The sequence below is a fragment of the Lagenorhynchus albirostris genome, chromosome 10 (genome assembly GCF_949774975.1).
Source record: "Lagenorhynchus albirostris chromosome 10, mLagAlb1.1, whole genome shotgun sequence".
NCBI classification, from domain to species: domain Eukaryota; kingdom Metazoa; phylum Chordata; class Mammalia; order Artiodactyla; family Delphinidae; genus Lagenorhynchus; species Lagenorhynchus albirostris.
Genome location: NC_083104.1, coordinates 8,037,936 through 8,050,834, shown reverse-complemented (window position 1 = coordinate 8,050,834; position 12,899 = coordinate 8,037,936). Strand labels below are relative to the sequence as shown.

General features: G+C 50.4%; 1 protein-coding gene across 2 annotated transcripts in view; it reads right to left on the bottom strand.

The window, feature by feature from the left end:
• Positions 1-770: 770 nt before the first annotated feature.
• The window catches only part of SRGAP3 (SLIT-ROBO Rho GTPase activating protein 3), a 251,736-nt gene continuing 239,607 nt past the window's right edge, over positions 771-12,899 (bottom strand). The window contains exons 19-22 of one of the 2 annotated variants that reach the window (XM_060161300.1): positions 10,002-10,182; positions 8,697-8,846; positions 6,193-6,520; positions 771-2,319 (exon numbers count right to left, since the gene is read on the bottom strand). In XM_060161300.1, coding sequence (XP_060017283.1) covers positions 1,906-2,319; positions 6,193-6,520; positions 8,697-8,846; positions 10,002-10,182 — 1,073 coding nt within the window. In that variant the 3' untranslated portion in view covers positions 771-1,905. The remainder of the gene's footprint in view (positions 2,320-6,192; positions 6,521-8,696; positions 8,847-10,001; positions 10,183-12,899) is intronic. The other variant, XM_060161301.1, reaches the window with a different exon arrangement.

Sequence of the window (12,899 nt, the reverse complement as noted above, 5' to 3'; positions counted from 1 at the left end):
GCTCGTTCTGAGGCTCTTTCATTTCCAGGAGTTATAGGCAAAACAAGGAAGGTCAAGTTTGTCACTGGCCTCTCCCTGGCATTCTCTTTTTGTGCCCTTTCTTATTCTTTCCTCCACTGTGTGCTCTCAAGGCCAGTGCTTCAGGCCAGGCAGCGTGGCTCACCACCCCTATACACCTAGGTAACGTGGCTTCATAGGTCCCCCCGTCTGGGGACCAGAGGAGAGGGCGAAACTTAATCCAATGGGCTGAAATGGTAATGATGGAATGTCAAGAGGTGATGTACCTGCAGGACCGGGCTTCATGGCTCTTATGAAGCTGGCAGGAAAATTCCACTGCCCACTTCTCAAATGCCATTAGGAGGTTTCAAAAGGATGGCGCTGGATGGTTTTCACCTTAGTGATGACCGTGAAGAGAGCAATCGTGTTGGCACAATGCTTTCTAGGTTGCATGGCTTGCTCGCTTACATTTTTATGGAGCAGGAGACAGAGGTTCAGTGAGGTGGGTGGCACGCCCCCCAAACCTAACCCCATATTTTCAATTGAGTTAAATGTGCTGGAGAAGGTGGGCAAAAGGGAAGGGAAAGGGGAGAGGGAAGCTTATTTCATTGCATAAAGTCCACCGAAGCGTTCTCTAGGACGGCAAGTGCCAAGGACTCCCTCCCCGGCCCTGGTCTGAGGTGGGCACTTACGGTCCCGTGTGGTTCATGCAAGAGGCCACCAGCCAGAGCGTGTCACGGCCTGATTTCAAATTAAAATGATGGGACTCAAAGTCTCCTTGCCTGTTTAGTTCCAGATTTTGACACAGTATAATTAGTAGAAAGAGGAAAAGACAAAATTAAATATTTTGAAAATGGTATAAGTTAAACCTCTATAGTTACCACAGATTTATTCCTACAGCGTTTCTAGGTTTTGAAGTGTTCCACACCACTGTTTGGGTTTTTTTTTTTTCCTTTTTCCCAACCACACATAATACTGTGCTACGATGGGGCTCAGGCTCTCACCATCCCCTCTTCTACAGTCGAACACAGGCCGCTGCAGTCAGGGCTCTTCTCGCCAACGTCCTCCATGCCTTTGGGGTGCAGTTGGTCTTGGCCTCCGTGTGGAAAGGCAGGGTCTCTGGGGTGGACGGGGGGGGCTCTGTGAAGGGTTCCCCACCTCTGGGAGCAGCCTGCCCGGGGTACCACCTGCCCCACCCTTCCTTTAGGGGCAGACTGTTCTGGAAGGCCACAACTTCTGGAGACAGTGGGAGACTGGTTTTGTTTTTCTGCAGGTTAGTAGTATATTGCTTCATTCGCAGTTACTGTGGGCCTTAAATTCTCCCAGAAAAGTCCCTGCAAATCCCACCAAATAACTCAGCGGGAGATGTTTGGTGGCATGGGTCTGAGGTAAATCTAAGTTTCGTAAAAAGAAAAAGGAGATCCTATATACATTTCATATGTGTGTCCAGATCTAGTATATGTATATAGATGCATAAATATATATATACACACACACACTCCTACAGACACATACGTACATATATACGTGTACATATGCACATACACATACATACACACGTATGGATGCATGTAGAGAGAATGTCGAGAGAATAACTTTCCAGTGACGATACGCGGGTGAAGCCATTTAACATTTGCCACGACCTTGGGAAAGGCTCCGGCTGGGGCGGCTGCTCCTCTCCGCTTGGCCGTCTGTGTGCACACAGGAGGGAGGCCTGTGGATTCATGTGGCTGAAGGCGAGCTGTGGCTCGGGCCTGGGCCTCAGCTCCACACAGACCCGCTCCCAGGCTGACCTTCCGGGCCCTGCCCGACAAGGCCAGGAGCACCGGGAGGACGTGGGAGTCACAGAGGCCACCCTCGGCCACGGCGGGCCACGGCGGGCCGGGGCGGTGCCCGCCACCCCGCAGGTCACATGGTGCCCGACTTGTCGGCCGAGCTGTTGGGGAACATCTTCTCGGTGGGCGTCACGGCCGGGCTGCCCACGCCCGAGCTGCTGCTGCTGCTGGACCGATGCTGGACCACGGGCCGCACCGGCCGCATGGGGGGCGGGCGCAGCTGGGCGCCGGCCAGGCGGGCGGACAGGGCTGGCTTGAAGGTGGTCATCATCTCGGTGGAGGAACTGCTGCTGCGACGCATGGCGGCGTCGGGGTCGCGGATGACGATGGTGTGCAGGGGGCTGGCCGGCTCTGAGCTGATGGGGCCTGGCGGGTTCTTCAGGGGCTCCAGGGTGTCCAGCACCACATCTGGCGCCTGCTTGACTGTGTTCTGCCTCTCCAGTTCCCGCAGCTCGTGCAGAGCTGTGCTCATGGTCTTCTCGATGTCCTGGGGACAGGGAGAGCGCTCGTCAGCACAGAGTCTGGAGGGCTGGGATCTAACCCTTCTGGGGCTGCTACCCAGCTTGTAGGCTTCTTAGGGAGGCTTCCCCACAAATCTCATGGAAGGGATGGAGATTGGATCCCAGGGACTCTTATAACCATAAGGAAAATCAGTGTGAGTATCGCAGACCTAGTGGTGGCAGGCTCTGCAGTCAGACAGACCTGGGTTCAAATCCTATTTCTGTGACTTCCCTGCTGTGTGACTGTGGGCAAGCCACCTTACCTCTCTGAGTCACAGAATCCTCATTTGTAGATTACAGACATGTATAATACTGACCTCAAGGGGCTGATGAGTGTATTTAATGATATGGTCCCTGCGAAGAGCATGGCATGGCACCTGGTACCTAGTGAGTATTTCCAAATAATGACAATAACAATGACAATAACAGCTAAAACCGAGCACCAATTCAAGCCCCTTCCCCTAACAATTCATTTAATCCTCTCACTTATCTGGTAGGAACTACCATTACGCTCACGTCACACATGAGGAAATGGAAGCTCAGACTGGTTAAGTAACTTGTCCAAGGTCACACAGCTACTTAGCAGCATAGTAGTTCTGGCTCCAGCGTTCATGCCCCTAACTATTATTATTAAAAAATATATCTCTCCTTTGTCCATAGGAAATTTGTGTGGAGGTTGTATATCAGAATGTTTGCAATGCTCACCCCAGGATGATAGGACTGTTACTTTCTTCTCTGTATTATAATCAGAACAATTTTTTTAAAAATGGAAAATTTAAAAAGCAACAAAAATCTTCATCTGCCTACACAATTCCCAGGGATATTGCGATATTTAAGAGCTCATCAGCATGAGAGCACTTTGAATGACACAGAGAGAGATTCTGGCAGCCCAGAGGGCCGACCTGGGGCTCAGCATTCCAGGAGTGAGCACTGGAGCTGGATGACAGCATTTAACCCAGGAGCCCTGGGCCTGGATGCAGAGCCCAGGTTTGGGAGGGAAAAAGGTTCCTCTGCTACCGCTGCTGGGCAACCTCGGGCAAGTCTCAGTGGCTCCGCACAACACTCGGTCCAGGTGCTGAAAGCCCCCTGCTGACCGTGAAGATGGGATGAGACAGTGGACGTGATGACACTTTGTGAACTGCTGGATGGTGGTTTTCACACTCCCTTCAGCCAGAGTCCTCGGCTCCCGTGGGGTTTCCCAGGGATGCCTCCACACAGAGGCAGGGGGAGCTGCTCAGGCTGAGCTGGGCCACCGAGAGGACGAGGAGGGACAGAACCGCTGCTGGAAAGTGCTGACCCACCTCAGGCTCCGGGATGACTATTGAGACACACTAGCTTTTCTGCCCTGGGGCAGCTCTGGGAAAACTGAAAGTCTGGTCAGACTGATGGGGCTGGTGCCCACAGGTGTCCTGCCGGCCCCTTCCTCGTCCACGTCTTCTTTCACCTCCTCTCCTCCCCTGTCCTCAGGCAGCTCCTGCCCGCTGGGCCTCCACGACAGGCTCCAATCTGGCCTCCATCAGGGTCCCAGCCTATCACCTTGTTTGGTGAAGAGACTACTGATGATTAGCTAATGGCTAATATTAGCATTTATGCTTCCCCAGGACATTTTATACTTTGCCGTTAACACTGTCTGCTTTAAAGAAGATGCTGTTTGTGCCTTTACCTACAAGGAATAACTGTGGGGCTGTGACGGGGGTCCCACCTGACAGGAGAGAAGGCAGTCCTGTCCCAACCTTTGCTACATCCCAACCCTGCAGTGATCAAGCCCGCCTTCCGCGTCTCAGTCTGCTTAAAGTCCCCCACTGACATCACTACTCTGTCTGCTCTACTCCAGCAGGAGCCAAAAGGCAAAACTAATAAATAAAATATAATTATCGCCCCTCCACCACGATCCCCACCACCACCACTCCACCCTCGCAGAGTGTGAGCCAGGAAGACAGCGAGTCCAGAGAAAGATCAGCTGGGGGGTTTAGGCATGAGCCTTGCGTTAGTCTGAGAGGTGATGCCGTGATCTCAGAGTGGAGCTGCAGAGAGGCGCTGGGGAGCACGGACAGCGGGGGAAAACGATCCCTTTTCACCTCCTCTCGAACGAGACCTTCCCACCTTGGATGGCGGTGCTGCCAGATCCCCAAACTGCCTCTTTAACTGGGCTCCAGTCTAAATCCTAAAAGACATTTTGAGACCAGAGGATTTCAGGTAACTCCACCTACTACTACATAGCTGCCCTCCGCAGCCTGCAATGTCAAGTGCTCATCAGAGCCAATGCTGAGCAGGCTGGAGGCCATCCAGGGTGCCCTTGGCTATTTACATACCGTTTCCCATGCTCTGCTATCGAATGGCAGCTATCAAATTAGCGTGTGGAGATATGTCTGCAGACAGAAAATGCGAGCGGCATGCCCCACGTGTATTCTTTAGGCCGCTCTTGCAAAATGCTCTGTGACTAAAGGTCAAAGAAGTCTGGGAGATGGGTGTGCCCTGCTTCTTTCTTGAAGATTCACAATGCACATCAACATATTTAATAATGCTTGTTACAGACAACCCATTCAAATTTGCAAGACCAGCATTCCCCAAACTTTCTTGACCATAGAACACCTTTTTCCCCTCCACTAATACCCCATGGAACCAGTCTGCTGTGGGACCTGCTTTGGAAACAGTGGCGTAGACTTCATTTGATTCTCCGTGTAAAGGGCTCTGGGCCAGGCCTCAGGTGGCCTGACCTTCCAGGTGACGGCGGATGCTAGGGCAATGCTTCCCAAGAGAATGGCCTCCAACAATGGAGGGAGCAGCAGGCTGCCCGGCTGCTCTGCTGGACCCATGCCAAGATGCTGATACCTTGGGAGTGGGCATTGAGACCTGGGGCCAAACTAGATCCTGCGAGGTGTTTCACTTGCTGTGTTGATATCCCTGAGAACCTTTCCTGGCCTCCTCTAGAACACAGCCCCCAAGCTCTCAGCTTTCCCTTCCCCTTGTGAACAGGGATTCAAGGCCACTCTTCACAATACAATCCTAACCGACCCAAAGGTTCTAACTGTCTCTCTTTTCTAAACTGGGAGAAAACACTGGGAAGGGGATTCATAATGGGCATCCTGCCAAGTTCCAGAGGGAAAAATGGAAACTTCTGAACTATGATAAAAGTATCAAAAACACAGGAAAGTAGCTATGCAAATTATTAAACAACTTGAACAAACTGTCTCATAACAATTTCTTAAATGGATGTGTTTGGTTTGCTTGGCAAGTGTAAAAATCACACAGGTTTCTCATCCAGATTTTTAAAAAGTTATTTAAAAAAACACAAAACTCTAAAAGCACTCTTGAAACGCAGAGTCCCCTCATTCAAGACTCCTGACCCAGCTGCCATTTCACAGCTGTGTGTGTTACTGGTTGGCATCTCTCTCTTCTCTAAACCATAAGCTCCATGTGGGCAGGGCCTGGATCCATTTTAGGTCAATTATACTCTCAGTGCCAGCCAGTGATTGCCACACAACAGATGCTCAATCAGTATTTGTCAATAAATGAATGAATGAACAAATGAATGAATGAATGACAAGATGAACGAATGAAAACATGAAGAGCACAATCTTGCCATGTTATGGAGACGTCTACCATTACCACATCCCCACATCCGGGAATCCCACCTCTGGTCCTGGAGACTGGGCCCTTGGGTCTTCACAGGAGCCCCAGCCAGCAGTTGCACCCATCCAGCTTCCGCTCCCACAGGGGGGCCAGCTCATTATCTACCTCACGTTCTGGCTTAGCCTGAGCCTGGCCTGAAGGGCGAAGGGGCTCCCCCGTCTGCAGGTGCCCACCCCCTGCCCCTCTGGGTGTCGGCTGGCGCAGCCTGCCTTCCCGCCGGCCCTTACTTCTGCCAGGGCCTCGGCCTCCAGGGACTTGTGGTCCCCCAGGCTGCTGTGCCTGGTGGAGCCGCACGTCGACCGGATGCAGTGCCCTTCGGAGAGCGCCTTCTTGTCGGGGTAGTTGATGCTGCCGGCGCTCCCGAACGTCGCCATCCTCCGCTTCTCGGGGCTCTCGATCCGCCCCCGGGAGAGGGGGATTTTGTGGGGACTGCTGGGGCAGGCGGCGGCCCGGGGTGGCGTGTCTATGCTGGGGCCCAGGCCCCGGGGCGGGCTGTGTGTGTCTCCCCCGCTTCGGCGCCTGGGGATGGCTGCTCCATCAGATCGTAACCGCACTCTGCAAAGGAGCCAGGGGGCGGGGCGTGGGGCAGAGGTCAACCCTGGCCAGTGTCACACGGGTCAGCCAACCCCCAGGCCAAACGCTACACACTAGTCTAGGGAGTGGGTATAGTAAAGCCTCGTTCAGCCAGACTCTGCGGTTCTGCAGGGAAGGCACTGTCTGAGCACGTGACTCAGGCCCGCGGGTTTCATCTGCACACACGAAGGAGTCGGGGGCGTTCCAAGCTCCAGCCGGGGGTGGTGCCAATTACATAGTGAATCTCGTCTACACGTTAGGTCAGGGCCAGGAGGATTTCAACCTGGGAACACTTCGCTCCGGGTTAGGTGGGCCCATGGTATGTTCTTAAGCGGTTTAGAGGTCTCCATGATTCCAAAGGGCCTCTGACTGGTCTGAGGCATTGAGGCTTGACTATACCAAAGAGTTACCAGCTCCCTGCAAGCTCCCTGCAAGATGGCCCTGGTTTCCGTGGGGCAGCACAGACAACAAGCCTGGTGAAAACAGCGTGGGCTGGGGCTCAGGACACTGGGTTCTAAGCTCAGAAGGCCCCCCTGGGAACTGACCACAGCCCAGTGTTGTCACCAAAGGCTGTTCCTATGAGGCTTTTCCAGACCTTGGACAACTAGTCATTAAGAGTAAAATGTGCATCACTGGAACGCCTTGCGTGCACTTGGATACCTTTCACCCCTCAGGGAGGCCTGTGGTGGAGTGAAAAGGGGACTAGAGTGTCTATCAGGAAGGCGAATTCTTGTCCTGTCTCTGTCACAGACTTTCCAGTGACCTCTTTCAGACCCACTTTATTAATCTGTTAAATGGGCATAATATTCCTTGCCCACCTTCTGAGGGAGGTTCAGTAGGTGGGAAAGCACTTTGAAGAGGTTCTACCCACAGGAGATTTTGCTGTGTCCTATGGAGGGCACTGAAGACTCAAAGGCACTGGTGAGGGGAGGGAAGGCTGGAAGTGGCAAGGGGGCGGGGAAGAGGGGCAGAGTGCGGGAATGGATTGTGACGGGGACCAAGCTCAGTGTGGTCAGCAGCACTTTAGACCCTGGGCCACCAGCCAAGCTAAGCACCTCCTGTGGGCACCCCAACAGCACCAAAGCATTGGTGTTCGAGAGGAAGAGTACTGGGAAAGAACGAGAAGAAGGTAGATGAAAGAGGACAGAGGGAGAGGGAAATTGAGGCAGGAGAAGATACGGCCCCCCTGGAAGTCAAGGGACCATGACTCTGTCATCTACCTACCCCAACCGTCCATCTGCCCTGATTCTATCACTTATCAGCACCCTGAACCGAACGGAATACACTGAAAAGAGGCACTGGGACTTTTGCTGAAATAACTTCATAAACATATGTTCCTATTGTGGCTGATTTCTCTGGCTTTATCTGCAAGTACCCCATGTGTGGGTTGATCCCATGACCTCTCCACCAGAAAAACAAAGAATATGACATTTTGAGAATTCGATTAAGAAAGCAGTGACACACTGCCAGCTTTCCTTTCCAACGTCACATCTTGTGGGGAAGAAGGGGCCACGACAGCCTCCCTCTCTCCCTCCTTCTCTTTTCCTTATTGTATTTTTTTCTTTAAACAGCCACGTGCTTTGGACTATACCTGTAGAGGGAGTGAGGAGCCCAGCTCCGTACCTGGCGGAAAGATCACGTGACAGCCCCGCCCACACGCAGGAGTGAAGAAACTGGCAAATCTGCTCCCACCAAATATGTGCGTGGAGCCGAGTGTCAATTTGCCCCCACGAAGTGGGTGTGAGGCTTCTGTTTCTGCAGTGCACTTCAGGGACTAAGTGAGCTTTACATTTTTAAATATAACAACTTAGGTCTTCAACAGAAAGTGGGGAGGAGGTGTAAGAACTGGAGACAGAGAGGAAAAATACTTGCCAACTTGCAACTCTCTCTTTCCCGTTTATTATTATTTTAAATAAAAAGCATTGGTTGCCAATATGTCTTTCCTCCTCTTTCTCCACCTCTGCCCCAAGCTGGATCACTTTCTACCTGACATTCTAGGCCAGTTCCAGCCAGCCCACCAGCTGTGCCCCATGTCATATCTTGTGGGGAAGAAGGGGCCACAACAACCTCCCTCTTTCCCTCCTGTGCTCTTGCTTCTCCCCAGTCAGACACAAACCGGCACTGTACTAGCCGCAAAGAATGAATCCGCGTTTCCTACCGGCCCATCACCCCCCCAAAGCCGTAATCCGAGATGTGCTCCGTGGGGGACTGGAGGTCGTTTTTGGAGGAGGCCTTGTCGTCCAGCAGTGGCCCACTGCTGGCCTCGCTGTCGGCCTTTTGGCTCAGGCTGTCCGAGAAGGCATCGTCCCTGGGGAGAAGGACAGACGTGAATTGGGAGGGATTCGCTCCAGAGAACCGACATGTGCTGAGACCTGAGGGGCTGGATCCACACACACCTCGTGGTTGAGCCACTGCTGTTTCTCCAGCAGGAGGCCCTCTGTGGGCACCGCCCGTGCCTACCTTCTCCTCCCCTCATCTAGGCTCTTCTCTCCCAGCTGCTCGAGACTGGGATAAGCTAAAGGGGAGGGTGTGCTGGAGAAATGGGGGAGGGGGCCTGCAAGCTGAGCCCTGGGCGATGAGCAGCAGTTTGGGGGTCCAGCGAGGGAGAAGGAAGGCATCTCCATCCCTCTCCGCACCCGGGGCTTTGAACAGGTGTGAGGGGCCTGGAGCTTGTTGGGGTGCCCTGCCCACCTCCCCCCCATGACCTCTCCCTGCCCTCAGAGGCCTGGGGACATCAGAGAGCTGCTTTGGATCGTCTTGTTGTTTGCCGAGCTCTGGACTTCTCTCTGTCTCCAGACCGTCCCCTTGAGGCCCAGCTTGGTGGCTGCTTCCTTGGTAAATCAGTTCCACCTGAGGCAGACTGGAGCTCGGAGGGAGTGTGTGCAGGAACCTTCACAGACTTTCAAAGAATGGAAGGTGTAGACTTTCTGGGCATTATGGTGGGGCTAGGTATTTGGGATGTAGGGCTTTTTTTTAATGCCCAAAATTCTTTTTTAAAAAATAGTACCCTCTTAGCTGGAAATGAAGGGATGATTGTTTCTGCCCATCTCCTGAGACAGCCACCTCGGGGTAGAGAATGGTGGGCTATTAAGAGGGGAGTGGGATGGCCACTGGCTACAGGGAAGGCCCAGGAGGGTGGAGGTATATGGCAAGATCCACTGGACACTGAGAACCATAGTGGGTGATAAACGCCCTGGAGGCTGTCAGGTGGGCCGGGATGGTGAGCCAAGGGCACCAAACATTGTCCCTGTGGACTCTGAAGGATGAGCAATTTGCTTATTTGTTAAGTAGGTTACCATTCAAAGGGAGGTTAGACATAATCCATTCTTACGGAAGACCAAGTGTGTCATACCAGGGAGAGCAAAGTGCTGTCATACAATCCAGTACTCCCATTCCTGTGCCCATTCCAGACATCACTAATCAATCATGGCATTCTTCACAGAAGATCTCAATTCCCACTCACATGTCCTGTACAACTATGTACTGATGTGGGATGAGCCCATCCACGCCGTTGTGACGACCCTCCCACCAGTCCTCGGAGGCGCGGTGGTACAGGAGCAGTGAGGCTCCCTTCTTGAAGGACAGCTCACGCGGGGACCGCCCCACGTAGTCAAACTTGGCGATGGCCTCGATCTGCTCCACTTCTAGAAGGAAAGCAAGGGGAAGAGCATCTATGAGGCCAGCAGAAGAGCAGCCCAGGAGCCTCACTCAGATGGCCCTGGCTTCTGTGGGGCAGCACAGACAACAAGCCTGGTGAAAACAGCGTGGGCTGGGGCTCAGGACACTGGGTTCTAGGCTCAGGTCCACTCTCCATGCTGTGATCTCAGGCAGGCCATCTAACTTCCCCAAATGGAAAATGGGGCTGAAATACTACATCCTTGCCTTCCACTGCCCTTCTTGTTCTCCACTTTTTAACACTTATTAAAACAATAGTATAAGAAATTTCTTTTTCTTCTATCCCTTAATGCCAGCTCTGTTTCCATTTTTCCATGAACCCTTTCCCTCTTTGTTCACTTATAATACCACCAGTGGTTCTTACCTTTTGGGAAGTCAAACAGATGTTATATATGGATTCCCTTCCATGCAAAATATTGTACACAATTTTTAAGGGTTCCCAGAAGCTTCTCTTCAGAGCTCATTGTTATGGACTGAATTCTGTCTTCCCTCAAATCCAAATGTTGCAGCCCTCACTTCCAATGTAATGGTATTTGGAGATGAGGTGTTTAGGAAGTAATTAAGCTTAAGTGAGGTCATAAGGGTGGGGCCCTAATCTGGTAGAACTGGTGTCACTCTGAGAAGAGGAAGAGACGTCGGAGATCTCTCTTTCTGTCTCTTCACGTGCACAGTGGAAAGGCCTTGTGAGGACACAGTGAGAAGGCAGCTGTCTACAAGCCAGGAAGAGAGACAACAGCAGAGCCCAACCCTAATGGCACCTTGATCTTGGACTTCTAGCCTCCTGAACTGTGAGGAAATATATTTCTGTTGTTTAAGCCCCTCAGTCTGTGGTATTCTATTATGGCAGCCTGAGCTGACTAACACACTCATCCATGAACTTAATTTGGGGAGCGGGAGAATTCTTATGGGGGCTATAGATCAAGCATATCTCTTTGCACACGCACATTTACCCATCAAAGTTTTATTCTTCTCTGGTCAGTGACAGGCCCTGCCTGAGTTAAGCAATGAGAACATAGCTCTTGCCCTTGAGACACTTCTACTGCCCAGCTCTGTCACCTCTTGTTTGTGTGACCGCAGGCAGGTTACATAATTTCTGTACATTTCAGTTGCCTTTAGGAGACTTAAACGATAATCCATGAAAGAAGACAAAAAGATGGCCAACAGGTGCATGAAAAGATGCTCAACATCATTAATCATCAGGAAAATGCAAATCAAAAATCAAAACCATGAGATATCACCTCATACCTGTTAGAATGGCTATTATGAGAAAGACAAAAAACGACAAGAGTTGGCGAGGATGTGGAGAAAAGGAAATCCTTATGCACTGCTGGTGGGAAATAAATTGGTGCAGCCCCTACAGAAAACAGTATGGGGTTTCCTCCAAAAACTAAAAATAGAACTACCATGTGATCCAGCAATTCCACTTCTGGGTATTTATCCACAGGAAATGAAAACACTTAACTTGAAAGGATACCTGCACCCCCAAGTTCATTGCAGCACTATTTACAATAGCCAAGACATGGAAGCAACCAAAATGTCCATCGACAGATGAATGGATAAAGAAGATTGGTGTATATAAACAATGGAAAATTATTCAGCCATAAAAAAAGAAGGAAATCCTGCCATTTGCAACAACATGAATGGACCTTGAGGGCGTTATGCTAATAAAATAAGTCAGACAGAAGAAGACAAATAGTGTATGATCTCACTTGTATGTGGAATCTGAAATCAAAAACAAACCAAACTCACTGATACAGAGAACAGACTGGTGGTTGCCAGAGGTGGGGGTGGACAAACTGGGTGAAAGGAGTCAAAAGGTACAAACTCCCAGTGATAAGATCAGTAAATCATAGGATGTAATATACAGCACAGTGACTATAAATTGTGCTATATATTTGAAACTTACTAAGAGAGTAGGTCTTAAAAGTTCTCATCATAAGAAAAAAAAAGTAACTATGTGTGGTGATGAATGTTAAACCTGACTTATTGTGGTGATCATTTCATAATATATACATATATCGAATCATCATGCTATACACCCGATACTAATAAACTGTTATATATCAATTATATCTAAAAGAAGAAAGACACGAGATTTCAATACATTAAAAAAAAAAAGAGAGAGATATGGAAAGTGCTCAGCATAGCACAGACATACAATACATTAGGTATTCAGCTGATAGTGGCTCTTGTGATTATGATTATAATTACTAATGGCTTTAGCTTATGGGGTGGGTCTACACAAAGAAATCTGAGGTGCAGAGAATTTAAGTGTTTTGCTCAAGACCATGCAGCTAGTGATCTTTGGGAAGGAGACTTTTGGGGGAGCAGGACAGTTAAGCCTATGACTTATTTAACCTATGTTGTAGCTTGTACCCTGAGAAGTGAAAATGGGTAGAAAATGGTAGAAAATGGGTAATGTATAAGTGTTAATGTATTTGTATTTTAAAGCAAGCACAAAGATGTTTAATATTATAAAGAGAATACATATATATACACCTATATAGACAGACAGATCTATTAAATTCTAATAAACAAAAGAGTAACAAAGGTGGCCCCTGCTCTCTCTATCCTGCAGATACCTTCCCTGTGCCGAGCATCCATGGGACTGTCTCTTCTCCTGTCCTCGTGGGATTATCTTGATTCTGTCCACGCAGCCTGTCCACCTGTCCACCATGGAGTTTTA